Source organism: Phyllobates terribilis, unplaced genomic scaffold, assembly GCF_046119375.1.
Source record: "Phyllobates terribilis strain yellow unplaced genomic scaffold, ASM4611937v1 Scaffold_12__6_contigs__length_324123572, whole genome shotgun sequence".
Lineage (NCBI taxonomy): Eukaryota > Metazoa > Chordata > Amphibia > Anura > Dendrobatidae > Phyllobates > Phyllobates terribilis.
The window spans coordinates 291,141,491-291,166,934 of NW_027362772.1; the positions used below are offsets into that span (position 1 = coordinate 291,141,491).

The 25,444-nt window shown below is 44.9% G+C and overlaps 1 protein-coding gene across 12 annotated transcripts in view; it reads left to right on the forward strand.

Annotated features, from left to right (window-relative positions):
- The window catches only part of LOC141172709 (carotenoid-cleaving dioxygenase, mitochondrial-like), a 74,604-nt gene extending 50,750 nt beyond the window's left edge, over window positions 1-23,854 (forward strand). For 11 of the 12 annotated variants that reach the window (XM_073657166.1, XM_073657168.1, XM_073657157.1 and 8 more), the window contains 7 exons: window positions 1,509-1,637; window positions 1,923-2,083; window positions 4,250-4,417; window positions 20,074-20,205; window positions 20,688-20,870; window positions 21,566-21,676; window positions 23,637-23,854. In XM_073657166.1, coding sequence (XP_073513267.1) covers window positions 1,509-1,637; window positions 1,923-2,083; window positions 4,250-4,417; window positions 20,074-20,205; window positions 20,688-20,870; window positions 21,566-21,676; window positions 23,637-23,768 — 1,016 coding nt within the window. In that variant the 3' untranslated portion in view covers window positions 23,769-23,854. The remainder of the gene's footprint in view (window positions 1-1,508; window positions 1,638-1,922; window positions 2,084-4,249; window positions 4,418-20,073; window positions 20,206-20,687; window positions 20,871-21,565; window positions 21,677-23,636) is intronic. The other variant, XM_073657165.1, reaches the window with a different exon arrangement.
- Window positions 23,855-25,444: the final 1,590 nt, after the last annotated feature.

Below are 25,444 nucleotides of genomic sequence, written 5' to 3' on the forward strand. Positions count from 1 at the left end.
ACCCCCACACCATCACACCTCCTCCTCCATGCTTCACGGTGGGAACCAAGCATGTTGAGTCCATCCGTTCACCTTTTCTGCGTCGCACAAAGACACGGTTGTTGGAACCAAAGATCTCAAATTTGGACTCATCAGACTAAAGCACAGATTTCCACTGATCTAATGTCCATTCCTTGTGTTCTTTAGCCCAAACAAGTCTCTTCTGCTTGTTGCCTGTCCTTAGCAGTGGTTTCCTAGAAGCTATTTTACCATGAAGGCCTGCTGCACAAAGTCTCCTCTTAACAGTTGTTGAAGAGATGTGTCTGCTGCTAGAACTCTATGTGGCATTGACCTGGTCTCTAATCTGAGCTGCTGCTAACCTGCGATTTCTGAGGCTGGTGACTCGGATAAACTTATCCTCAGAAGCAGAGGTGACTCTTGGTCTTCCTTTCCTGGGGTGGTCCTCATGTGAGCCAGTTTCTTTGTAGCGCTTGATGGTTTTTGCAACTGCACTTGGGGACACTTTCAAAGTTTGCCCAATTTTTCGCACTGACTGACCTTCATTTCTTAAAGTAATGATGGCCACTCGTTTTTCTTTACTTAGCTGCTTTTTTCTTGCCATAATACAAATTCTAACAGTCTATTCAGTAGAACTATCAGCTGTGTATCCACCAGACTTCTGCATAACACAAGTGATTGTCCCAACCCCATTTATAAGGCAAGAAATCCCACTTATTAAACCTGACAGGGCACACCTGTGAAGTGAAAACCATTTCTGGTGACTACCTCTTGAAGCTCATCAAGAGAATGCCAAGAGTGTGCAAAGCAGTCATTAAAGCAAAAGGTGGCTACTTTGAAGATCCTAGAATATAAGACATATTTTCAGTTGTTTCACACTTTTTTGTTAAGTATATAATTCCACATGTGTTAATTCATAGTTTTGATGCCTTCAGTGTGAATGTACAATTTTCATAGTCATGAAAATACAGAAAAATCTTTAAATGAGAAGGTGTGTCCAAACTTTTGGTCTGTACTGTATCTGCAAATGGAGTGTCTGATTTGTTTGTTTTTTTTATCCCAAGTCATGTAGCAAGGCTCATTAATGACTTTTAGGATTACTACCCCCAGTAAGTGGCTCTTGAGTATAAGTCCTCTTCCTCTTTGCATACTGTAGCTAGAGAAGGTCTAACTTGAAGTGTCATACAAGGGCTATAGGAAACAGTGTAGACCTACCCGGCCACTAATGGAATGGATGTAGGATTAAACTAGTCTTGGTCTCGAGACCTTCACTGATGACTCAAAACACCCCTCAGCATATACACAGAGGCTATACCTAGGTTATGAATCATTTTGGGTCTCAGAACCCACTCCTCAAATGATGTGTATGCAATCAGAGGCAAAAAAATAAAAATAAAGAGTAAACATCTGCACTAAAATTCTAAGAGTAGTTTAATGTTGGAAAGTCGATCACGTTTGCAGAAAGTCTATATGATACATTACATGATTTATGATCTGTTTATGACTTGCAGGAACGTTCTACAACATTATTAAGGTGCCTGCTCAGGAATCAGAGGATGAAGATGCATTGCATGGAGCCCAGGTTATTTGCTATATACCAGCAAGTGACAATTTCCATCCCTCATACTATCACAGCTTTGGTGAGTACAGTAAAGAACAAGAATTGACGTAAATGAAGCAGATATTGGCATTTGGCAAACTTTACCGCGATTAAATTGTTGTCAGGTCTGGCCCTGCTTCCTAGAACATCGAGCACATCGAAGGAATATCCTAGAACGATCTGTGACTATTGTAGTGCAATTAGCTTCTTGTCATCAATGGTGGATTTCCAGACAGGACCAGAAGTGATTGTCAAGTGACCAACATACACCAAGTACACACAACCAAAGTTTATACAAATGTATTTTTTTTCTTTTTTCTCCCAGGAATGACCGAAAACTACATCGTGTTCATGGAACAACCAATCAAGATCAATATGCTCAAAATAATGATGAGTAACATGACCGGGTCATCGATATGTGACTGCTTGAGTTGGGATCCCAGATATGACACCATTTTTCATGTGGCAAATAAACACACAGGCGAGGTAAGACTATGTCTACTGTACATATTTTCTGGATAGATTCATGAATCCTCCACAGATCGGACCACTTTGTAGAAAAGTGATGGTGTTGCTAGAACTAAAGTCGAGTCTACATTTCGCACACTGGTATGGAACAAGTTATGGCTACTCAAAGCTAAATAACAGGGTCACCGTCAGAAACATTCAGATGTTCGTGGCCCCCTGAGCAATTTTCCCATAGTCCATTGTGTACGTCACTTAAATTTGGTGGCCACAATATAGGGGTTGTCACATAATCATTTTTCAGGAGTGCACTGCTCCATGCCTGCCTGCTCCCTGCCTGCCTTGGTAAGTTTCATAGCGAAAGCATCATTATGGTGGAGGGGCATCAAGGTTTTTCAGACTAGCATAATTGTTGTGCCTCTGACTCACACTGTGCAATCTCCAGCTCTGCAATCTGTGGCAGCATCAAAGCAGTGAAGGGAGAAAGACTGAAGCTAGCCAAATCTAGCCAGCTACAGATGACTCACTTGTGCAGTCCCCAGACAGCCTGATACGTGTCCTGCATTTGGCCCTATAACAGGTTAGGCTACTTATAGCAGAGTTTTCAGGCATATGCTACATGAAAAGAGACAGTTTTATGAAACTTTCCTATAGAATATGTACATTGTTTCTGCAGACAACTTATTCTGAAAATGGACAAGTGACCGCAATGGGCACGTTCCATATCCCCAATCCATTTTAACAAGGAAATAAAGTGTGTCTGTCTCTGGCAAACCCATAGACTGTGAATAGAGCGGCTGCAAGCATACTTTTCCACCGCTCCTTTCCAACAGGGCGTTTCAGACCCCTTACGGTCAGTTTATAAATTTCTGAATTTCTAGTCTCCTCTGGCAGCAGTATATCTTTGCTACCGAACAAAAGAGAGAATCAGCTGCTGAAATTCACTACGCCGGATCCTTCTCAGTTAACATCATCTGTCGGAGAAGAAAGATACACATTAGATGGTCAGGCATTTTGGGCAACTTTTTATACTTTTTTTGAATACTGTGTATATAAGATATATACAAAGCAATAAGAGTGCCAATAAAACAAACTTTTAAATACACATATATTAAAAGAGCCATGCTCAGAAACACAAGTAGATATAAAACTGCGCACAATTTAACAACATACAATATTGACATATTAGTGCCCATGACGACAACTGTGCAAGTAAAAAAACGGGAAGATCTCACCAGTATCCTGAGTCAGCCCATAGAGTAGAGCTGGATGCAGGGGAGAAAGTAATTGTGACCAACCTAAAATCCCCTGTGGTGCCCCACGCAAGAGCTCCTGCCCTGGCAGTACCCAAGGATAGACCCTAAATAGATTAACACGCCAAGGTCCCTCCTTACGCGTTTCTGCTTGATATTGAGGCCTCATCAGGGAAATGCAATAACAGTGGAGGGGGGTGAGTAGAACACAAGGTTCAGAAAACAGGTCTTTAGAAAGGCCGTGCAGTGGCACTAAACCTCAGTGAAGGCATGTTGAAGTTCCACCAAAAATGTGCCTAATAGCCTCAAAATCATGTGCTCAGAGGCTATGTTACATGGAGACACATATATAGTACTTGGCATCTGACATCACCGCTGAGGGGCTTGGTGAGAGGCGCTTCTCCCTTCCACCAATGGTGATGATCAGGGGTGTGGTGACGCGGCATGTGCTGTTAAGAGGCATGCCCGAAGGCGCGGTTATAACTCACGTGAGTGACAACCGGATTCCAAACACCTTGAGTGGGTGGAGCCACGGCTCGTATGTCACAGAGGGGGAACGCCCAGAGGCGTGGTCAATACTGCGGCTCGTTACAGCCTTGATCAGGAGCATGTGAGAAAGAAATCGTGCGCAAAGGGGTGGTGTCTGCGGGTGTCAGTAATGACATCAACCAATTGTAGAGTAGATGATGCCAACCGGAGGCATGCTAGGAAAAACAATGTATCTACGATCCAGAACACGGGACCTTGTGAGGCCATTCATTGGGTGTGATCGATAGCATCTAATAAAGTAGATGAACTAAATGTAGAAGACAATGGGTGTATCGTGAGACAAATCCTATTAGTTCACATCTGTCACATTGCACTAGTAGTAACTTCATGTTTCTGATATAGACATGTATGTACTTATGAAACACACTCTTTTCTTTTTATCCAGCTGCATTCTGTGAAATTTCACACTCAGGCATATGCCATGTTTCATCAAATCAATGCATATGAAGACCAGAACTGCATTGTGCTCGATGTCTGCTGTCAGCATGATGGGGCGGCTTTAAAGATATTTCAATTGCAAAATCTACACAAATCTGGGGAAGCTCTGAGCGAGGTATCGTATTACTGAGCGCAGGACCTTGTAGTCTTACATCATCACAGATTATCAGTAACTAGGGTAACAAAAATAAATAAATATATATTACATACACATACTGTACCTAAAAAATATCATATATAACTAAAAATATCTAAACTATATAAATATACTGTATACGACCTGGTCTCTCATCTGAGCTGCTGTTAACCTGCGATTTCTGAGGCTGGTGACTTGGGATAAATTTATCCTCAGAAGCAGAGGTGACTCTTGGTCTTCCTTTCCTGGGGCGGTCCTTATGTGAGCCAGTGTCTTTGTAGCGCTTGATGGTTTTTGCAACTGCACTTGGGGACACTTTCAAAGTTTGCCCAATTTTTCGGACTTACTGACCTTCATTTCTTAAAGTAATGATGGCCACTCATTTTTCTTTACTTAGCTGCTTTTTTCTTGCCATAATACAAATTCTAACAGTCTATTCAGTAGGACTATCAGCTGTGTATCCACCTGACTTCTGCACAACACAACTGGTGGTCCCAACCCCATTTATAAGGCAAGAAATCCCACTTATTAAACCTGACAGGGCACACCTGTGAAGTGAAAACCATTTCCGGTGACTACCTCTTGAAGCTCATCAAGAGAATGCCAAGAGCGTGCAAAGCAGTCATCAAAGTAAAAGGTGGCTACTTTGAAGAACCTACAATATAAGACATATTTTCAGTTGTTTCACACTTTTTTGTTAAGTATATAATTCCACATGTGTTAATTCATAGTTTTGATGCCTTCAGTGTGAATGTACAATTTTCATAGTCATGAAAATCCAGAAAAATCTTTAAATGAGAAGGTGTGTCCAAACTTTTGGTCTGTACTGTATATATATATGTATATATATATATACATATATATATATATATAATTTATACATACACACAGCTCTGGCAAAAATTAAGAGACCACTACAAAATTTTCAGTTTCTCAGATTTTTCTCTATAGGTATATTTGTATATTTTTTTGCAAAATGTACATTGTTGTTTTAGTCTATAAACTACCGACAACATATCTCCGAAATTCAAAGCTAAAAATTTTGTATTTATTTGCAGCAAATGCTAAAGCGTCAAAATACTAAAAAAGAAACAGTGCTTTCAGACCTCAAACTACTCATGTTTTAACTCAGGAACAGTTCAGAAATCAATATTTGGTGGACTAACCATAATTATTAACCCTAGAACACATGACCATAAAAATGGGTATTTTCAAAAAAGAGTTGTTATACCGAAAATGCCTGTAACATAAAAATAAATGAACAAGTAGAAATGACAAACAACCATATACCTGAGGAATACCTAGAGTTTCAAAATTCTAACTAAAGTAATCTTGCAGAAAATAGAAAACAATTAACAGGGCGGGACTGCGAGGCCCCAGGTATGCGTTCTAGGGTTAATCACAGCTTTCATGCGTCTTGGCATGCTTTCCACCAGTCTTTCCATGCTTTCCAATAGAAAACTGTTCAGTGGTCTCTTAATTTTTGCCAGAGCTGTATATATATTGTAGTGTGGCAGTGTTCACACCATGTGATTTAACAGGCAGTGACCCAAGAATGTCCATCTTAAAGTTTTTATTATCCAAAAACTCACACAGTTAAAGGCAGCTTTATCCTCCGGATCGCAGCCGGATCCTCCAATACAGACTGTACAAAACAACTCAGTTTCTGTGGGAAACAGACTGCACCGCCATATCACTCATGGGTGAAACAGTTACGTTGCCTTCTCAGGCCTGTGTTCAGCCTTCACACAGGCTTGCAGTGCACAGAGCTTACTAACTAGAGATGAGCGTTGTTCTACTCGAACTGTTCGCCAATCTCAAATTCGAGCTGTTTTGGGCGGTGTTCGAGCCGTTCGGCGAACACGAACAATTTGAGAAAAATTCGGCTGTTCGAGGTTATGTTCGATAACTGTTCATGCACCAAAATCATAACTGGATTTTTTCTCAGTAATGATGAAAATTAATGTTAATACGCAGTTTGAGTGTACAGCGGGGTGGGGGGAGGGGCAGGGGATGGATCTCTGCAGGAACAATGAAGATCTGCATTTTTTTTTCTCTTTCCCGCATTTACAGTGGGGAGGTGCAATCTGTCAGCCTATCAGCAGCGCACACACGGAGCGAAGTGCTTTTTTTCACACAAGCAAGGGCATGTGTCATTGGCAGTGTATGTCACATGTCCTTGCCCTATAAGACCAAGCCATTTTCCCCATCGCCACCATTTTCTCACTGCTGCAGCTGCGTGTTAGACGGCACCGCTGTTGCTGTGTGCGCTATACCTTGTTAATTTCAAGCCAATTTTCGCACAAATATACAGATAGCTTGGGAGTAGGGAATAGTTGTGATTGCAGTCCTTTTAAGGACTAGGTTACAGCATTTCCTACGACTTTTATCAGGGAGGTCTGTGCTCTTAAATAGATAGATTGTGGGAGTAAAGACTAATTGTAATTGGAGTCCTTTTCAGGACTAGGTTACATCAGTTCCTATCAGTTTTTGCCAGGCAGGTCTGTGCCAGTGCTGTGCAAGTTTTTTTCACAGCATTTGGCTGAATCTAGCAAAGCTAATCCTTTTTGGCCTATTGCAGAGTGTGTTAGTCAGTGGAGTAGCCTATCTGTGTTGCAAGATATACCACCTGTGTATAGAATACCAATTTTTTTACTGCACCTAGTGAAGTAAAATCTTTTGGGCATAGCATCATTCTATTAGTCCATCTATACTGACCTCCATCAGGTTGCAAATTGAATATAATTTTTTTCTGCATCTAGCTCTGAAAAAATATTGGGCTTCTAGCTGTGTGTGGGACTTGTTGTATTAGTCCATCTATACTGACCTCCATCAGGTTGCAAACTGAATATATTTTTTTCTGCATCTACCTCTGAAAAAATATTGGACTTTCCAGCTGTGTGTGGGACTTGTTCTATTAATCCATCTATACAGACCTCCATCAGGTTGCAAACTGAATATATTTTTTTCTGCATCTACCTCTGAAAAAATATTGGGCTTCTAGCTGTGTGTGGGACTTGTTGTATTAGTCCATCTATACTGACCTCCATCAGGTTGCAAACTGAATATATTTTTTTCTGCATCTACCTCTGAAAAAATATTGGGCTTCTAGCTGTGTGTGGGACTTGTTCTATTAATCCATCTATACAGACCTCCATCAGGTTGCAAACTGAATATATTTTTTTCTGCATCTACCTCTGAAAAAATATTGGGCTTCTAGCTGTGTGTGGGACTTGTTGTATTAGTCCATCTATACTGACCTCCATCAGGTTGCAAACTGAATATATTTTTTTCTGCATCTACCTCTGAAAAAATATTGGGCTTCTAGCTGTGTGTGGGACTTGTTCTATTAATCCATCTATACAGACCTCCATCAGGTTGCAAACTGAATATATTTTTTTCTGCATCTAACTCTGAAAAAATATGTGGCCTTCTAGCAGTGTGTGGGACTTTCTCTATTAGTCCATCTATACTGACCTCCATCAGGTTGCAAACTGAATATAATTTTTTTCTGCATCTAGCTCTGAAAAAATATTTGGCCTTCTAGCAGTGTGTGGGACTTTCTCTATTAGTCCATCTATACTGACCTCCATCAGGTTGCAAATTAAAAATAATTTTTAGCTGCATCTACAGTACCTCTGAAAAAATATTTGGGCTTCTAGCTGTGTGTGGGACTTGTTCTATTAGTCCATCTATACTGACCTCCATCAGGTTGCAAATTGAATATAATTTTTATCTGCATCTAGCTCTGAAAAAATATTTGGGCTTCTAGCAGTGTGTGGGACTTTCTCTATTAGTCCATCTATACTGACCTCCATCAGGTTGCAAATTAAAAATAATTTTTTGTCTGCATCTAGCTCTGAAAAAATATTTGGCCTTCTAGCAGTGTGTGGGACTTTCTCTATTAGTCCATCTATACTGACCTCCATCAGGTTGCAAACTGAATATAATTTTTTTCTGCATCTAGCTCTGAAAAAATATTTGGCCTTCTAGCAGTGTGTGGGACTTGTTCTATTAGTCCACCTATACTGACCTCCATCAGGTTGCAAATTCAAAATAATTTTTTGTCTGCATCTAGCTCTGAAAAAATATTTGGCCTTCTAGCAGTGTGTGGGACTTTCTCTATTAGTCCATCTATACTGACCTCCATCAGGTTGCAAACTGAATATATTTTTTTCTGCATCTACCTCTGAAAAAATATTGGGCTTGTAGCTGTGTGTGGGACTTGTTCTATTAATCCATCTATACAGACCTCCATCAGGTTGCAAACTGAATAAAAAAATTTTCTGCATCTACCTCTGAAAAAATATTTGGGCTTCTAGCTGTGTGTGGGACTTGTTCTATTAGTCCATCTATACTGACCTCCATCAGGTTGCAAATTGAATATAATTTTTTTCTGCATCTAACCCAGCCAATAGTTTTGGCCTAATACCACAGTTTGGCCACTCAGCTCTGCTCGGTTCCCATCCATTGTTTTTTTGTGCAAACAACTCCAGAGTTGTGAATTAGTTAACCACCAAAATGAGTGGAAAAAGGCCTGCTGCTGGTGGAAAGGGGAATAGGCGTGTTGGGAAGGGGAAAAAAGGTTGTGTCCGTGGGGTAGGTGTTAAAGCAACAGTAACATCTGCAGAAGAAAGACCATCTTCCAGCCAAACTAAAATGTCTACTTCTTTTAGCGGACAATGTGATAAGATCCCTTTCTTACGGCCACGCCAATCGCTACAAATTCCAGATGAGGCACAAAAACAGCAGGTGCTTCAACGGATATCAAGTGCTCCTTTAAGTGGGCTCTCCTCCACATCAACTTCAACATCACAAATACTCCAGTCCTCAAAGGTGTCACCCCAATCGCACTTGCTTCCTCACAGCTCCCAAATCTCCAGCTGCCCGTCTGAGTATGAGGTAGAACAGATGGTTGAGTCTGCAGAGCTGTTTACTCATACTATAGCCTGGGAATCAGAGGTCGACTCCAGCGCTTCTGTGAATCCAGACGAGGAAATGATCTGCACTGATGCCCAGAATCTTTATGAGTCAGATCCAGGACCAGACACAGAAGGTTCTGACCATAATGTAGACCCTCATTCCCAAACTGTAACTCCTGTTGGTGGAGACAATGAGGAAGACGATGATAAGACTCAAATACCTGATTGGAGCGACAACTTTAGTTTTTTGTCAGGGCAGGAACAGGTTGGCTCTGAGGACGACGGGTGTGATAACGCACAGGGTGATGATGATGAGGTTGGAGATCCCACTTACTGTCAACCCACAGTCAGCCAAGAGATGAGGTCAGCAGAGGAGGTGGAGGAAGATGCTAGTGACGACGAGGTCAGGTTGCGCCTTCCTGGACAGAGACGTAGTACTGGAAGCACGTCAAACAACTGCATCCTCAAATACAACTCTGCCTCTCACCACAAGTCGTGGTGGCTCTTCAGGTCGCATGGGTGCTAAGCCTTGCATAGCCTGGGCATTTTTTCAGATCGATAAAGATGACCCAACTCGTGTTATCTGTAACATTTGTCAGCAAAAGCTAAGTAGAGGCCAAAAAATACATAGTTTGAGTACTTCATGCATGAACCGGCACATGGACATGAAGCATAAGTTGCAGTGGGAAGCTCAGTGTGCTACAATGCGGCCTAGCCGGCCGGGCCAACCACCGTCTGCCATATCTTGTGCATCCGCGGCCTCTTCATCCTCTGTGACTGGGGGGACAGCAGTCACACCTGTTTTGGGGCGCAGACCTGCCACCTCTTTACCCGCAACAGCCAGCGTGATTGGCAGGTCATCATTTTCTTTGGAGGTGGTAACACCAGCTGGTGTTGAGCGCTGTCCGACATCGATAGCACCACCTTTGGATCAAGGCAACCTAACATGTCCGCCTGCATCTTCCTCACAGACCGGCAGTTTGCCGGGGACACCCTTATCAACCCCGTCTAAGCACAATAGCCAGCCCTCGGTCCCTCAGATGTGGACAAGTAAAAGACCATTTCCTCCTAGCCATGAGAAAGCTAAGAGGTTGAATTTCACCATCTGCAAGCTCTTGGCTACAGAAATGCTGCCTTTCCGCCTGGTGGACACAGAGGATTTTCGAGACCTTATGTCCGTTGCAGTGCCCCAGTACCAGATGCCCAGTCGGCACTACTTCTCAAAGAAAGGTGTGCCTGCGCTCCACCAGCATGTCGCACACAACATCACCGCTTCTTTGAGAAACTCTGTGTGTGACAGGGTGCATTTCACCACAGACACTTGGACGAGTAGGCATGGACAGGGGCGTTACATGTCGCTGACTGGGCACTGGGTAACTATGGTGACAGCAGGACAAGGGGCTGCTGTCCAAGTCTTGCCGTCCCCACGAGTTGTGCGTCAATCCTCTTTATGTCAAAGTTCCTCCACTGCTTCTGCCTCCTCAACCTCCTCTCGGTCTTCCACCTGCACCCAAAGCCTGTCTGGTCATGCCACAAGCTTTCTGACTGCGCAGAAGGGATCCTGCACACCTCCTTACTATGCTGGCAGTAGGGCTCAACGTCATCAGGCGGTTTTTACATTGAAATGTCTGGGAAATGTGAGTCACACAGCTGAGGAGTTGTGGTCAGCTCTGGAGAACCAATTTCATGAATGGTTGTCTCCACTGGACCTGAAACCAGGGAAGGCCGTGTGCGACAATGCTGCAAACCTGGGTGCGGCCCTTCGCCGGGGCAATGTCACACACGTGCCTTGTATGGCTCACGTGTTGAACCTGGTTGTCCAGCAATTTTTAGCCCACTATCCCAGACTAGATGGCCTTCTGCAGAGGGCACGGTCGCTGTGTGCTCACTTCCGCCGTTCGCATCCCGCAGCTCAGCGACTTACATCTCTACAGAAGTCGTTGGGCCTGCCACTTCACTGGCTAAAATGCGATGTGCCTACCCGGTGGAATTCAACTCTGCACATGTTGCAGCGACTGTGGCAGCACCGACAAGCCCTGGTGCAATACGTTCTGACGTATAGCCTGGGCCAACGAGATCCAGAGGTGGGGCAAATCACGCTGGAGGAGTGGTCTCAGATCCGGGACCTATGCACCCTTCTGCACAGTTTTGAAATGGCGACGAAGATGTTTAGTGCTGACGATGCCATTATCAGCATGACTATTCCGGTGATTTACATGCTGGAGCACATGTTAAACAGAATTCGGAGTCAGGTGGTGGCACAAGAGGAGGTGGAGGAAGTAGAGGAGGAGGAGTTGAATGCGGAAGGGCTAACATCTGCAAGGTCCAGACGGTCGGCAGCACCAAGGCGGCAGGCATGTGAGGGTGGGGGAGATGGTTTTACCAGGGCGCATGGTAGCAGCCAAACTAGTGAGGAAGGTGCAGGAGCCCAGGAAGAAGTGGAGGACGAACTGATGGAAGACTCATCAGATGAGGGAGACCTTGATCACATTTCTGTTGTGCGAGGTTGGGGGGAGAGGACAGAGGAAGGAAGCATGATTGTTACCTCGCCACCAACACAACAGGGACTTGGTGCTCCTGGATGCGCAACACACATGAGTGCCTTCTTGCTGCACTACCTGCAACATGACCCTCGAATTGTGAGAATTAGAAATAATCCTGACTACTGGGTTGCCACACTGTTAGATCCCCGGTACAAAAATAAATTTGCAGAAATTATTCCTGCCATAGAAAGGGATGCACGCATGCAGGAATATCAGCAGAGACTGTTGCAGAATATTATATGTGCTTTTCCACAAAATACCAGTGGTGCACGTAGTGAATCTCACAGTTCCAACTTGCCAACCGTGGGACCGTCAAGTGTTCAGCACTCAAACCGTAACAGAACCACAGTATCTGCTGGTAACATCAATTTTGCGGAATCATTTCACCACTTTTTTAGCCCATCCTTTGCAAGGCCACAGGAGACAAGAAGTCTGACACATAGTCAACACCTAGAGACGATGGTACAGGAGTATCTCCAAGTAAACATTGAAGCCATGACTGTGTCACTGGACCCTTGCTCTTTTTGGGCTTCCAATCTGGATAAATGGCCGGAGCTAGCCACTTACGCCTTGGAGATCTTGTCATGCCCCGCAGCCAGCGTTCTGTCTGAACGTGTGTTCAGCGCTGCTGGTGGTGTGCTGACAGATAAGCGCACGCGGCTCTCCACTGATAATGTAGACAGACTCACGTTCATAAAGATGAACAAATCATGGATCCGAAACGACTTTTCTACCCCTGTGTCATCCTGGGGAGAGTAAAAGCTTGATGATTGGTTAAAATCACCCTACCAACCGTTTTAAGCTTTCAAATTACTAATCATGTTTATTTGTATCTTGGCTGGAAAATAATTTGGGCTTTGTAGCAGTGTGCAGCACTGATTCTATTAGGCCATCTATAATAAGCTCCACCAGATTTAAAATTACTAATCATGTTTATCTGTATCTTGACTGGAAAATAATTTGGGCTTTGTAGCAGTGTGCAGCACTGATCCTATTAGGCCATCTATACTAAAGCTTCACCAGATTTAAAATTAATAATAATTTTTAGCTGCATCTAGCCCGGAAAATAATTTTGGGGCTCCGAGATGCGCAAGACACATAAGTGCCTTCTTGCTGCACTACCTGCAGCATGACCCTCATATTGTCAGAATTCGAAGTAATCATGACTACTGGGTTGCCACACTCTTAGATCCCCCAAACTTTTCGATCAACCTTTTCATTTTAATAAAGACCAAAAAAATGGTCATTTTTGAAATTATAAGCATTAGCAGGTTGTTAGAAACTGAAATCAAACAGTTTTCAACTCAAAACTTTATTCTAGGTGATGTTACATTTTCACATAGGACCCCTTGTTCGAAAGGAGCTTCTGAACTCTCTCGTCCATTGAATTTGTCAGGTTTTGGATGGTTTCTGCTTCAGTTGTTTTGCATGAGGACAGAATACCCTCCCAGAGCTGTTGCTTAGATGTGAACTGCCTCCCGCCATCATAGACACTCCTTTTAATGATGCTCCAAAGGTTCTGAATGGGGTAGAGGTCAGGGGAGCATGGGGGTCACACCATAAGTTTGTCCCCTTTTATGCCCATATCAGCCAGAGATGCAGATGTTTTATATGCAGCATGAGATGGTGCATTATCATGCAAAAAAATGTTCTTGCTGTGAAATACACGGTTCTTCTTCTTGAACCATGGCAGGAAGTGCTGTTTGAGAAAATCCACATACATTATGGAGTTCATCTTTAGCGCCTTCAGGGATCCTAAAGGGGCCGACAATCTCTCTCCCCATGATTCCAGCCCAAAACATTACTCCACCTCCTCCTTGTTGGCGCTGTAGCCGTGTTTGCGTGGGGTGTCCATCAACCAGCCATCCTCCACTCCATCCATCTGGACCATCGAGCGCTGCACGGCACTCATCCGTGAACAAAACAGTTTTGAAATCAGTCTTCATGTAATGTTTGGCCCACTGGAGCCGTTTCTGCTTGTGTGAAGTGGATAGAGGAGGTCGACAGGATGGCGTATGCACAGCTGCAAACCTCTGAAGGACCCTGCATCTTGTTGTTCGGGGGACGTTGGAGGCACCAGCAGCTTCAAAAACTTGTCTGCTGCTATGACAAGGCTTTTTTGCCGCTGCTCTTTCAACCTGACGTAATTGCCTGTAGGAAAGAGTCCTCAATTTGCCCTTATCAGCACGCACACGTGTGTACTGTGAATCAGCTACATACTTCTTGATTGCCAAGACACTTCATCCTGATCATCGCACAATGTTGATTGTAGTCATGCCTTGACCTAAACACTCCACAATTTGTTGCTTCTCAGCAGCCGACACATCCTTTTTCTTTCCCATTTTGGCAGAAAATGTAGGCTGCTTAATAATGTGAGACAGCCTTCTTAAGTAGTCTTGCCTTTCATTGGACACACCTGCCAAACTAATTAGCACAGGTGTCTGCAATTGCTTACAGTGATATAAAGAGCCCTGACACACATCACCATCAATGAGTTTAACTGACAAACAAACAAATTCTTCCCTTATCACTCCTAAACACTTTTTGCATAATAATTTGGAACACAGTGTACATGTGCTTTTCCACAAAACACCAGTGGTTCACGTAGTGAATCTTACAGTTCTAACTTGCCAACCGTGGTCTGTATGGAGTTGTTCAATAAAGGGCCCAAAATTAAGATAACATAGATGGGAGAGGTCTCTATGAATAGGAATTCCTAAGTATTTGATACCCTGTGAGGGCCAGGCAAAGGGAAAGTTGGACTGGATGGAATCCTATATGGATTTGGGGAGGGAGACATCGAGGGCCTCAGACTTCGCTGCATTGATTTTAAAATTTGACCATGTAACAAAGTGATCTATTTCAGCCATAACAGCATGGATGGATATATGTGATTGAGTGATATATACTAGGACATCATCAGCAAATAGAGAGCACTTGTACTCGGTGCCTCCCACCTCAATCCACCTAATATTGGGGTTATGGCGAATTGATGAGAGCAGGTGCTCCGTCACTAGGATGTATAAGAGAGGGGACAGAGAACATCCCTGCCTTGTCCCATTGGTGATTGTGAAAGGTGATGAAAATGTTCTGACGCGCACCCTGGGCCTTGGGACACCGGGAGCCGGACCCTTTTTGGTGGATGCTGGTGGTTGTAGTCTCCGTGGCGGCGACCCGGTTCCGTGGCTCAGGGCGGTCAAACCAGTGGCGGAACTATTTATGTGGTTTTGATGTTTAAATGTCCGACTACGCCACCCGTGGATTGCGGTCAGAGTGAACCGCCGCTCCAGGGCAGACCGCTGAGGCTGGTGTTGTGGGTGCAGCAGAGCGTAGCATAACTCCCCACGGGAGGAGTATAGCCTCAGGGCAGTGTATGCGGAGGATGGGGGTGATGGTGCAGGGCAGCAGCAGTAACGACACGGAGTCAGTGATGCAGTCCAGGGCCTTTACTCACAGTTCTTATTATCCAGACCACGTCTGCAGGTAACGGCTGCCCACGTCGTACTGTGCTCACCAGGTGAGGGGCTCAGACAACTCCCAGATAACTTTGGAGCGCTTCACAGGACCCCCTTTGTGTGTCCTTTGTCTGGCCTTTCTTACCAACCCTTCTGTCCGGCTGCCTCGGGCCTCCTCTTGGTAAAATTGGCGCCAGTTTCCCTGACCCTATGTGGTGCCTTCCTAGCGGGTGTAGCGAGGGGCTGCGCCACATAAAATGTCACAGCCTCCTGTTTCTAGCTGAGGGTCGTTTCCTGCCTCCACTAGTTTCGGGGACCGGTCTCCCCCTTTGGCCTGACCCCTCCACGCAGGTGGATTCGGGCGTGCAGTGGCGACTCGCCCGTCCGCACCCCTGGGATCCCTTCGTTCCTCGTTACTGGAGCCTTCTCCGCTCCTCTTCCTTCCTTCTCCCTCTTCCAGGCCTGGGCCTCTGTTACTAGGCCCGCCTCCGGAGCAGAGCTCATGCAGAGCCCCTGCTCCCTGCCACTTCTGCTCAGACTTCTCTGCACTGAACTAAGATGGTGCCCACCTTTTATACTCCCTTCTCAATGCACCCAGGAACTGCTTCCTCCCTGCTCCTGCACTACAGGGTTCCCCTTCCTCAGTGTTCCCTCCCCCCACTCCAGCCAGGGACAGGGACTGTCGTGCCCATCTCAGGGGCATATTGGTCGCCCTGCCCCACGGCAATGTGGTGTAATGCATGCAGGTGTCGGGTCCTGATCCACACTACATCCTTACCTGAGAGTGAGATATCACACCTCTGGGTGAGGTGCAATACCTCTGTAGCAACCGAGCCCTCAGGGTGCTACAGTTCCATTTATCTTCAGCCTAGGTGACGTATTGCGATACAGGGCCGTGATTTTGGCTATAAAAGGGTCCCCTAGACCCCTACCCCAAGCTTTTTAAGAGAATCATATATGGCGTGCCAGGAGACTCTATGGAATGCTTTCTCAGCATCCAACGAGAGTATCTAATTACAAATTTTTAACTGCATCTAGCCCAGGAAATACTTTGTGCCTAGTAGCAGTGTCTGCTAGCCAGCGGATTATCCCGGCTGTTAAGCAAGCTACACCACCTGTAGTTTGGACACTTAATTTTTTCAAAGGAAATGCTTCGGGACCACGGGATACTCAGTGAAGAGCATCAGGAGGCACCCCAAGGCATAGGGACTGGGACTGGCAGTAGGATGCCTTGCGGTGGACAGCCGAGCTCGATCCTTATAAAATCTTTTTAACTGCAGCAGCTTTAGTGGACGCTACTGGAGCTGGAATTACGCGGCTGCTGGCATGAGACTTGCCCTCCAATAGATCCTTGTAAATGGATTTAAAGTGTATTCATTCAAATTAGAGAGACAATTTAAATTAAAAAGCTTAGAGCTGCCTCCACCACAGGGGGGCTCGCTCGACCCACCAGCGGACAGGCACCAGTATTGGGAGAGGGGGGCTGGCCGTCAGGGTTCACCGCGGCTCTGGCACAAACCCGGCGACGCGGAGGTGGCACGGGCAGGAGCGGACTGAACGTGTCGGCTTCTCACTTTTTGGATTTTAGAAGAGCATGACATGCCTATATCTGTGTCTCCCCCTCCTTTTACTCCTCCACCTCTTTTCTTTTCGCATGACTATATGTACTTGTCACTTTTCCATGTGTTAGTTGTGTCTTCTGAGCAGTTTGTCAGCTTTTGGACACCTATGTGTTTCTATGTGTTTTTGTTTGCCTGCCATTGGTTTTAACGGTGTTCGAAGGTGTTCGACGAACAGTTCGACGAACAGTTCGGTGAACACACGGGTGTTCGACGAACCGAACCGAACTCGAACACTACGGGGGTGGCTCAACACTATTACTAACCTGCTGTTAGAAATCCCAACACTGACACACCCAAACCTTTGCTGCAGGTTTAAATTAAAAACTGTGGCCATGAGCCACTTTTAAGACCCGGGCTGGAGGGAGTGATCCGCCCCACTACCATCCTGTAGATCACTCCAAAAATAAAAGCCCATGTCAAGTTTTCTTAATCTGACTTGGTCAAATAGCTTGACTCAGTCCACACTTACTTTTATTTTTCAGTGCAACCACATCTGTGTCTGTGATTGCAATGAACTCCAGTGGGTTCAATAAGCCTCTATGCGCATTCCGAGAGACACATACCGTCCCTCGCATATGATCCCCCTCACTGCCTCACTATATGTGTATAGTATATATATACATATACACACTGCTCAAAAAAATAAAGGGAACACTCAAATAACACATCCTAGATCTGAATGAATGAAATATTCTCATTGAATACTTCGTTCTGTACAAAGTTGAATGTGCTGACAACAAAATCACACAAAAATCATCAACGGAAATCAAATTTATTAACCAATGGAGGCCTGGATTTGGAGTCACACCCAAAATTAAAGTGGAAAAACACACTACAGGCTGATCCAACTTTGATGTAATGTCCTTAAAACAAGTCAAAATGAGGCTCAGTATTGTGTGTGGCCTCCACGTGCCTGTATGACCTTCCTACAACGCCTGGGCATGCTCCTGATGAGGTTGCGGATGGTCTCCTGTGGGATCTCCTCCCAGACCTGGACTAAAGTATCCGTCAACTCCTGGACAGTCTGTGGTGCAATGTGACGGTGGATGGAGTGAGACATGATGTCCCAGATGTGCTCAATTGGATTCAGGTCTGGGGAAGGGGCAGGCCAGTCCATAGCTTCAATGGCTTCATCTTGAAGGAACTGCTGACACACTCCAGTCACATGAGGTCTGGCATTGTCCTGCATTAGGAGGAACCCAGGGCCAACCGCACCAGCATATGGTCTCACAAGGGGTCTGAGGATCTCATCTCGGTACCTAATGGCAGTCAGGCTACCTCTGGCGAGCACATGGAGGGCTGTGCGGCCCTCCAAAGAAATGCCACCCCACACCATTACTGACCCACTGCCAAATCGGTCATGCTGAAGCATGTTGCAGGCAGCAGATCACTCTCCATGGCGTCTCCAGACTCTGTCACATCTGTCACATGAGCTCAATGTGAACCTGCTTTCATCTGTGAAGAGCACAGGGCGCCAGTGGCGACTTTGCCAATCCTGGTGTTCTGTGGCAAATGCCAAGCGTCCTGCACGGTGTTGGGCTGTGAGCACAACCCCCATCTGTGTACGTGGGGCCCTCATTTCACCCTCATGGAGTCGGTTTCTAACCATTTCTGCAGACACATGCACATTTGTGGCCTGCTGGAGACTCCCCATGATCCTCTACAGAGTATAATGCACTCCGCATGGTCCTCTGCAGAGTATAATGCACTCCCCATGGTCCTCTGCAGAGTATAATGCACTCCCCATGATCCTCTACAAAGTATAGCACATGCCCCATGATCCTCCACACAGTATAGTACACTCCCCATGGTCCTCCTCACAGTATAATGCACTCCCCATGGTCCTCCACAGAATATAATGCACTCCCCACGGTCCTCCACAGGGTATAATGCACTCCCCACAGTCCTCCACAGGGTATAATACACTCCCCACGGTCCTCCACAGAATATAATGCACTCCCCACGGTCCTCCACAGGGTATAATGCACTCCCCACAGTCATCCACAGGGTATAATGCACTCCCCATGGTCCTCCACAGGGTATAATACACTCCCCACAGTCCTCCTCAGGGTATAATGCACTCCCCACAGTCCTCCACAGGGTATAATGCACTCCCCACGGTCCTCCACAGGGTATAATGCACTCCCCACGGTCCTCCACAGAGTATAATGCACTCCCCATGGTCCTCCACAGAGTATAATGCACTCCCCACGGTCCTCTACAGAGTATAATGCACTCCCCACGGTCCTCTACAGAGTATAATGCACTCCCCATTGTCCTCCACACAGTATAAGACACTCCCCATGGGGTAAAATGCAGCCCCCACCATAGAGTAAAATCTAGCCCCCGGTATTATCAGCACTCACAGATTTAAAAACTATAAATAAATACATACTTAACACTCCTATTTCCCCCGCTGCTACGGTTTCTGCAGCACATCTTTCTCATCAGCTCCACTGTCTGACACATCATGGCGCGGTGAAGTGATGTCATCGTGCCGCTGCATGAGACGCAGAGGGGGAATGATGGGAGAGAGCGTCATGACGCTCCCTTCTTCATCATTGCTTTCAAGTGTATCAGCATCTGCGGGGGTAGGGGGCCGCACTGGCTGGCCAGAGGGGGGGGGGGGGTCCGTTGCAGGGGCAGCCGATGAGGGGGGGGGTGCATGGTGCAGGCGCGGACATCGGGGCCTCTCGGCTCACGGGGCCCCATAGCAGTCGCTAATGGTTTAGCTCATGTATGACGCGGTCTGTGGTCATAAATCAGAACCCAGTTCAGATAAAAGATTTATAAACTTCCCATCAAAACGAGCTCAGTGACTGACACTCAGTTAACTCATTCTGCATTCAGCAAATGACAAGTGCAGTACAGAGACTACAGAAGGCAAACGGCGCAATATTTTTAATGAAACTCAACTGCCAGAAATTTTTTTAGACAAAAACATGCACATTCACGAAGTCCGACATTTAATATTATAACTGTCCAGATAAAGCAAGTATCACTGACGGGATAAGTTTTGTGACAGGTGGTAGAACTTCTCTTCACATCACTGCAGTTACATCCTTTGTTCTCACCTTTCTTTTGCTTCAACAGTTTTATCGTTCAGTTCCAAAGACTTTACCGCTCCGGTTTGTGCTTCCTCTGAATACGGAGACTCCACATGATACAAACATCAACCCCCTCAGCTATAGCACGGCCACGGCTGAGGAAAGAGCTGATGGGACGGTAAATTTTACTTTTATTCAATTTTTTTTGTTATAAAGTGGTTTTAAGTACTTTACAACAATTTAGCGAATTTGATAAAAAAAAATAAGAAAAATAAAAAAACAGCGCCCCCTTTGACCACAGCTTGTGGTTGTCATTGCAGAAAGTCACAGCTGATGTTACTGGTGTCTATTATTGTCTGCAAAGCTAATGTCATACCGGCAGCGCTGCAGCCAATCACTGAGCGCAGAGTCTCGTGGCGTGTACAATTAAAGAGTAAAGTTTTGGAAAAATTGCATCAAAGCAGGAAAGTTAATTACATGCCAAAAAGAAGTTCTGTTCTTCTGGTAAATTACGGTAGTCCCACCTTGCATTCATGACGTGCTGGCCACATGCACAGCTGCAACCAATCACTGGCCAGGTACAGACTGTACTACCATTATCACAGAGGTGTGGTCATCATGTCATGCTGTTCACAATTCCTGTGTGTTGTGTTTTTGTAGCTGTGGTGTACACCGGAGAACCTGTATGATCGCACATTTGAGGACATTGGAAGCCTCGACTTTCCTGCCATTAACTATTCCCAATACAACACTAAGAAGTATCGCTACTTCTATGCGTCTGGGCTCCAGCACATCATAGGAAGCTGCCTCCTGAAAGTGGATGTGAACACCAAGCAGTATATGGTAAGTACAAGAAAATGGATGTCCAGTGTTCAGTGAGATCATAGCAATTGCAAAGCCCAAATACCATGTTTCCCCGAAAATAAGCCTTAGCATGATTTTATAGGATCTTTGGAGTATGAAATATAAGCCCTACTCCAAAAATAAACCCTAGTTACATTCAGGGTCGGCATTGGGGCCTCACTTTTTTATCTACATATTCTTAGACACTGTAAATGGATGCGATCATTGGGTGTTTGTGTCCTAGTCCAGGGATTCAACCTCTGCGGAAAGAAAAAAAGATGACAAGACACAGATTGCACACGGATGGCATCAGTGTCCAAATACTTGTATGTGCGATTTGATCCATAGCCCTGTGATTTTTTTTTTGCAAACAGTCCATAAAACAAAGAAACCCAGACATGTGAACAGTGCACATAATGGGGCACATATTCTATCAGTGAAAAACATCTATAAAGCTCCTACATGAAAAACGGACATCGGAACGAGGGCATAGATTTACTATTGAGACTTCTTTACACCACTCTTCAGACTATCTAGGTGTCTTCGGAGTAATTATTCTTCTACTTTCTTTATACCCTGCCCCCTTCATAAAGTTTTATGAACATCATCTAATACTGTACGTATAAGAAATGTCAAAATGTCAGAGTTCAAATATTCATTTTTCTAATTTACATGGATCTGGTGTTGGCTTACAGATTTGGCAGGAAGATGGCTTCTACCCTTCGGAGCCGGTGTTTGTCCCCAGCCCTCATTCATGTGCCGAGGATGATGGGGTGATTCTCTCTGTAGTAGTCTCACCACGGCCGGTAGGTACATACCTGGTTCAGTTTATTATGCACGTGACCCAAGCATACACATTTGGCACATAAGGATGTCACGCAGAATGTGCCCTAAGGCTGGTGTCACATGAGCGATGACTCTCTCTTTCGAGAGTATCGGATCGATAATGATACTTGGATCAAACTCTGATCAGAGCGTCATCTGAGTGGGATCCGATTCTCTCACATGAGTGAATTACACCACATGTGCAGAGAAGATGGAGAACATAATTTCTCCATCTTCTCCATGGTCTGTGTCCGTGTAAATCGGACTACACTCAACAATATCAGAGTGCAGTCTGTGGCAATAGTCATTACTCACGAACAAGCCATGCAGGGTAGTCAAACGTTCCGAGGACAAACAAGAAGAAAGCACATGGTAAACAAAAGTGAAAAGTCAAAGGCGTAGTCAAGTCACAGCCCAAGGTCAGAATATCAGGAAGATAGCGGATCAGTGCAAAGGGGCTAGGCAAATGGATGGTCAGCACAGAAATACAAGGCAAAACTCCACCGAGCAATTGCTACGACTGTCAGAGATATGGAGCTAACAGCTTAGCTAAGTAGCTAGGTAATCATTTAGAACAGGGAACACCTGAAGGAAGCTCAGCACCTCCCAGTCTCAGATTGGATGGCAGAGCTGTCTATCAAAATCACTCACTGCATCCAAGACACACTGAGTGGAGGAATCAGTGACATGCCAGGCTTGGCTTGTCCTTTTCCACAAGGAGACACCTTACCCACTAATCCAATGTTTTACACACACCCATAGACTTGTTTGGGTGCGCGTGGTCCGATTTGCGGAGCCACTCTCAGAATGTGAAGCGGTTGAGAAAAAAAACACAGATTTGCACTGCCCCATAGAATAACATTGCTCTGTGTGCTATCCAATAAAACATCGGATAGCACTCGTCCGAGTTATAGGCTCGTGTGAGCGAGCCCTTATGAGAAGAGCCCTGCAGATTGTAAGAAGAGATGGTGCAAATAGATTTGCAGGACCTGGTCCATCAGGGAGGTCAGCGATCCATGGCCCTTGGTTGAGTGCCCCGAAAACAATCTCCAAAGGGAAGGCATCGGTTATTCTTCTTTTGATAGTCGGGCAGGCATGTAGATACCAGCAGGCAGGAGGCAGTTCTCAGGGCTCCCACACAGCAGATACAGATTACAGACCTGACAACTGGACTCGGTCCTGCGAATCAATTTGCACCAAGTCTAATTATAATGTATTCGATAATTAATGAAGCAGGTAAGTAAAACACTCTGCTCTGAAGTCTCCGCTCGTGTGACTCCCATTAGCAAAGTGTAAACCTAAGCCCAGAGCGCCCTCCTGGCATCTGTTTGCTCAGTATAAATTGGTAAACTTTTGCTTCAACTGTGCTGAATAATCAGCATTTTTCGATACAATAGTTTGGAAACAAAACCTAAACAATGCAGCAAACCTTTATATTTATGGAGTCAACATTATCTAGAACCGTGTCTTTAACCTCTTAACACTCCTTATGTGTGTTTTTTTTTCCTTCCCTCTATCTAAGAGCCACAACTTTTTTACTTTTCCCTTGACGTCATCATATCGTGGTTTGTTTTTTTCCGAAACAAGTTGTAGTTTTGAATGACACCATTCATTTTACCATATATTGTACCGAAAAATGGGAAAAGAATTTCCAAATGCAGTGAAATCGTAAAAAAAAAAATGCAATTCCACCATTGTTTTTGAGGTTTTGTTTTTACAAAGTTGATTGAAGGTAAAAAAAACAGGTAGAAAGGTGTAGTTAATTGTTTGGCCCTGCTGTGAAGCCCAGAGTGCCTGTGCTTGGTTTGAACAGTCATTCTGTGCTGAAAGAGTCCCTGTAATGCTGAACTTCAGGGACAGGGGGCAGTAGAACGTATTCATTCAATTTGTCCCGCTCCTGAAAATAACCCTTAATTTATATTTTTCTTTGTTACTTTCTAGAACAAAGCGACCTTTTTACTTATTTTAGATGCCAAAAACTTCAAAGAAATTGGTCGAGCAGAAGTTTCGGTTCAGATACCTTGTGGATTCCATGGGATTTTCGTGCCGCAAAACGAAGAAGCTCCATCATGAAAAGACAGCAGCCAGACTTACGCCATGAAGACACTTAATGCATAGAAAAAAAGCAAATATATTTGTAATAGCTGATAAACCCTTAAGGATATAATCTCCTTCCCAAGGAGATTATATCCTTAAGGGTTTATCAGCTGTTACAAATATATTTTGGTGGAATGGGGGCACACATTCTTATAAGAGTTTGTGCATTTTTTCTGCATTTGTAACTTTATCTACGGTATAACATTATTTGCATACCTGTGTGTACCTACCATAGTCTAACAAATTTATGGTTGGAACAAATAAATATTTTTCGGCATATAACATTATACGTATATTCACTATCTTGTACAAATATATCTGACTAGGGGATTTTTCTCTAATTCTTATACATGTGTAATTTTTAAATGTTTTAATGTGTTGGTGTTTGTGGATGGTATTAATAAAGTTTTTCTATTTTTCCTATATTGTTGTCTATTGATACTTATTGAGACTATTTAGAATATCTGGTGCCCTATTTTACACCCTTTTCCTGCTTTTTTTCTATATACTCTTTTGGGTGTTGGAGCACAGCAATCCTATATAGCTGTGTGGTGCCAGGTAGTGGTGAGCGAGTATGTTCGGATAACCCTTTTGGCGAGTATGCTCGGGCGAGTACCGAGTATCTTCAGCGTACTCTGTGATATGTTTGAATCACTCCCGTGTGCATGATTTGCAACTGTTTGACAGCTTTAATACATGAGAGGAATGCGAAAGAAACAAGCACCACCAGTAGGGCTAAGAGAGCAGTCCTTGAGTAGTAGGACTAAGAGCACTGTCCCTGAGTAGTAGGACTAAGAGAGCTGTCCCTGGGTAGTAGGGCAAAGCGCTGTCCCTGGGTAGTAGGGCTAAGAGCACTGTCCTTGAGTAGTAGGACTATGACAGCTGTCCCTGGGTAGTAGGGCTAAGAGCACTGTCCCTGAGTAGTAGGACTAAGAGAGCTGTCCCTGGGTAGTAGGACTAAGAGAGCTGTCCATGGGTAGTAGGGATAAGAGCACTGTCCTTGAGTAGTAGGACTATGAGAGCTGTCCATGGGTAGTAGGGCTAAGAGCACTGTCCCTGGGTAGTAGGGCTAAGAGCACTGTCCCTGGGTAGTAGGGCTAAGAGCACTGTCCCTGGGTAGTAGGGCTAAGAGCACTGTCCCTGGGTAGTAGGGCTAAGAGAGCTGTCTCTGGGTAGTAGGGCTAAGAGCACTGTCCCAGGGTAGTATGGCTAAGAGAACTGTCCCTGGGTAGTAGGGCTAAGAGCACTGTTCCTGAGTAATCAGGCTGTTTGGTTTGGGCTGGCTGACTGCATTCACTGTTTGGTTTGGGCTGGCTGACTGCATTCACTGTTTCTTTTGGGCTGGCTGACTGCATTCACTGTTTCTTTTGGGCTGGCTGACTGCATTCACTGTTTCTTTTGGGCTGGCTGACTGCATTCACTGTTTCTTTTGGGCTGGCTGACTGCATTCACTGTTTGGTTTGGGCTGCCTGAGATCACTGCATTTACAATGATGGCATCAGCTCTCTCTGCTATACGCTGGCTATGTCGACATAGAAGGCAGTCAGTACTTAGTAGAGGGGGTGGCGCCAGCACAGGGGGCGGGTACCATCTTAGATTTTGAGCTCCAGCACACACTTCAACTTCAGCTTCCCTGTAGGGAGAGCAGGTCG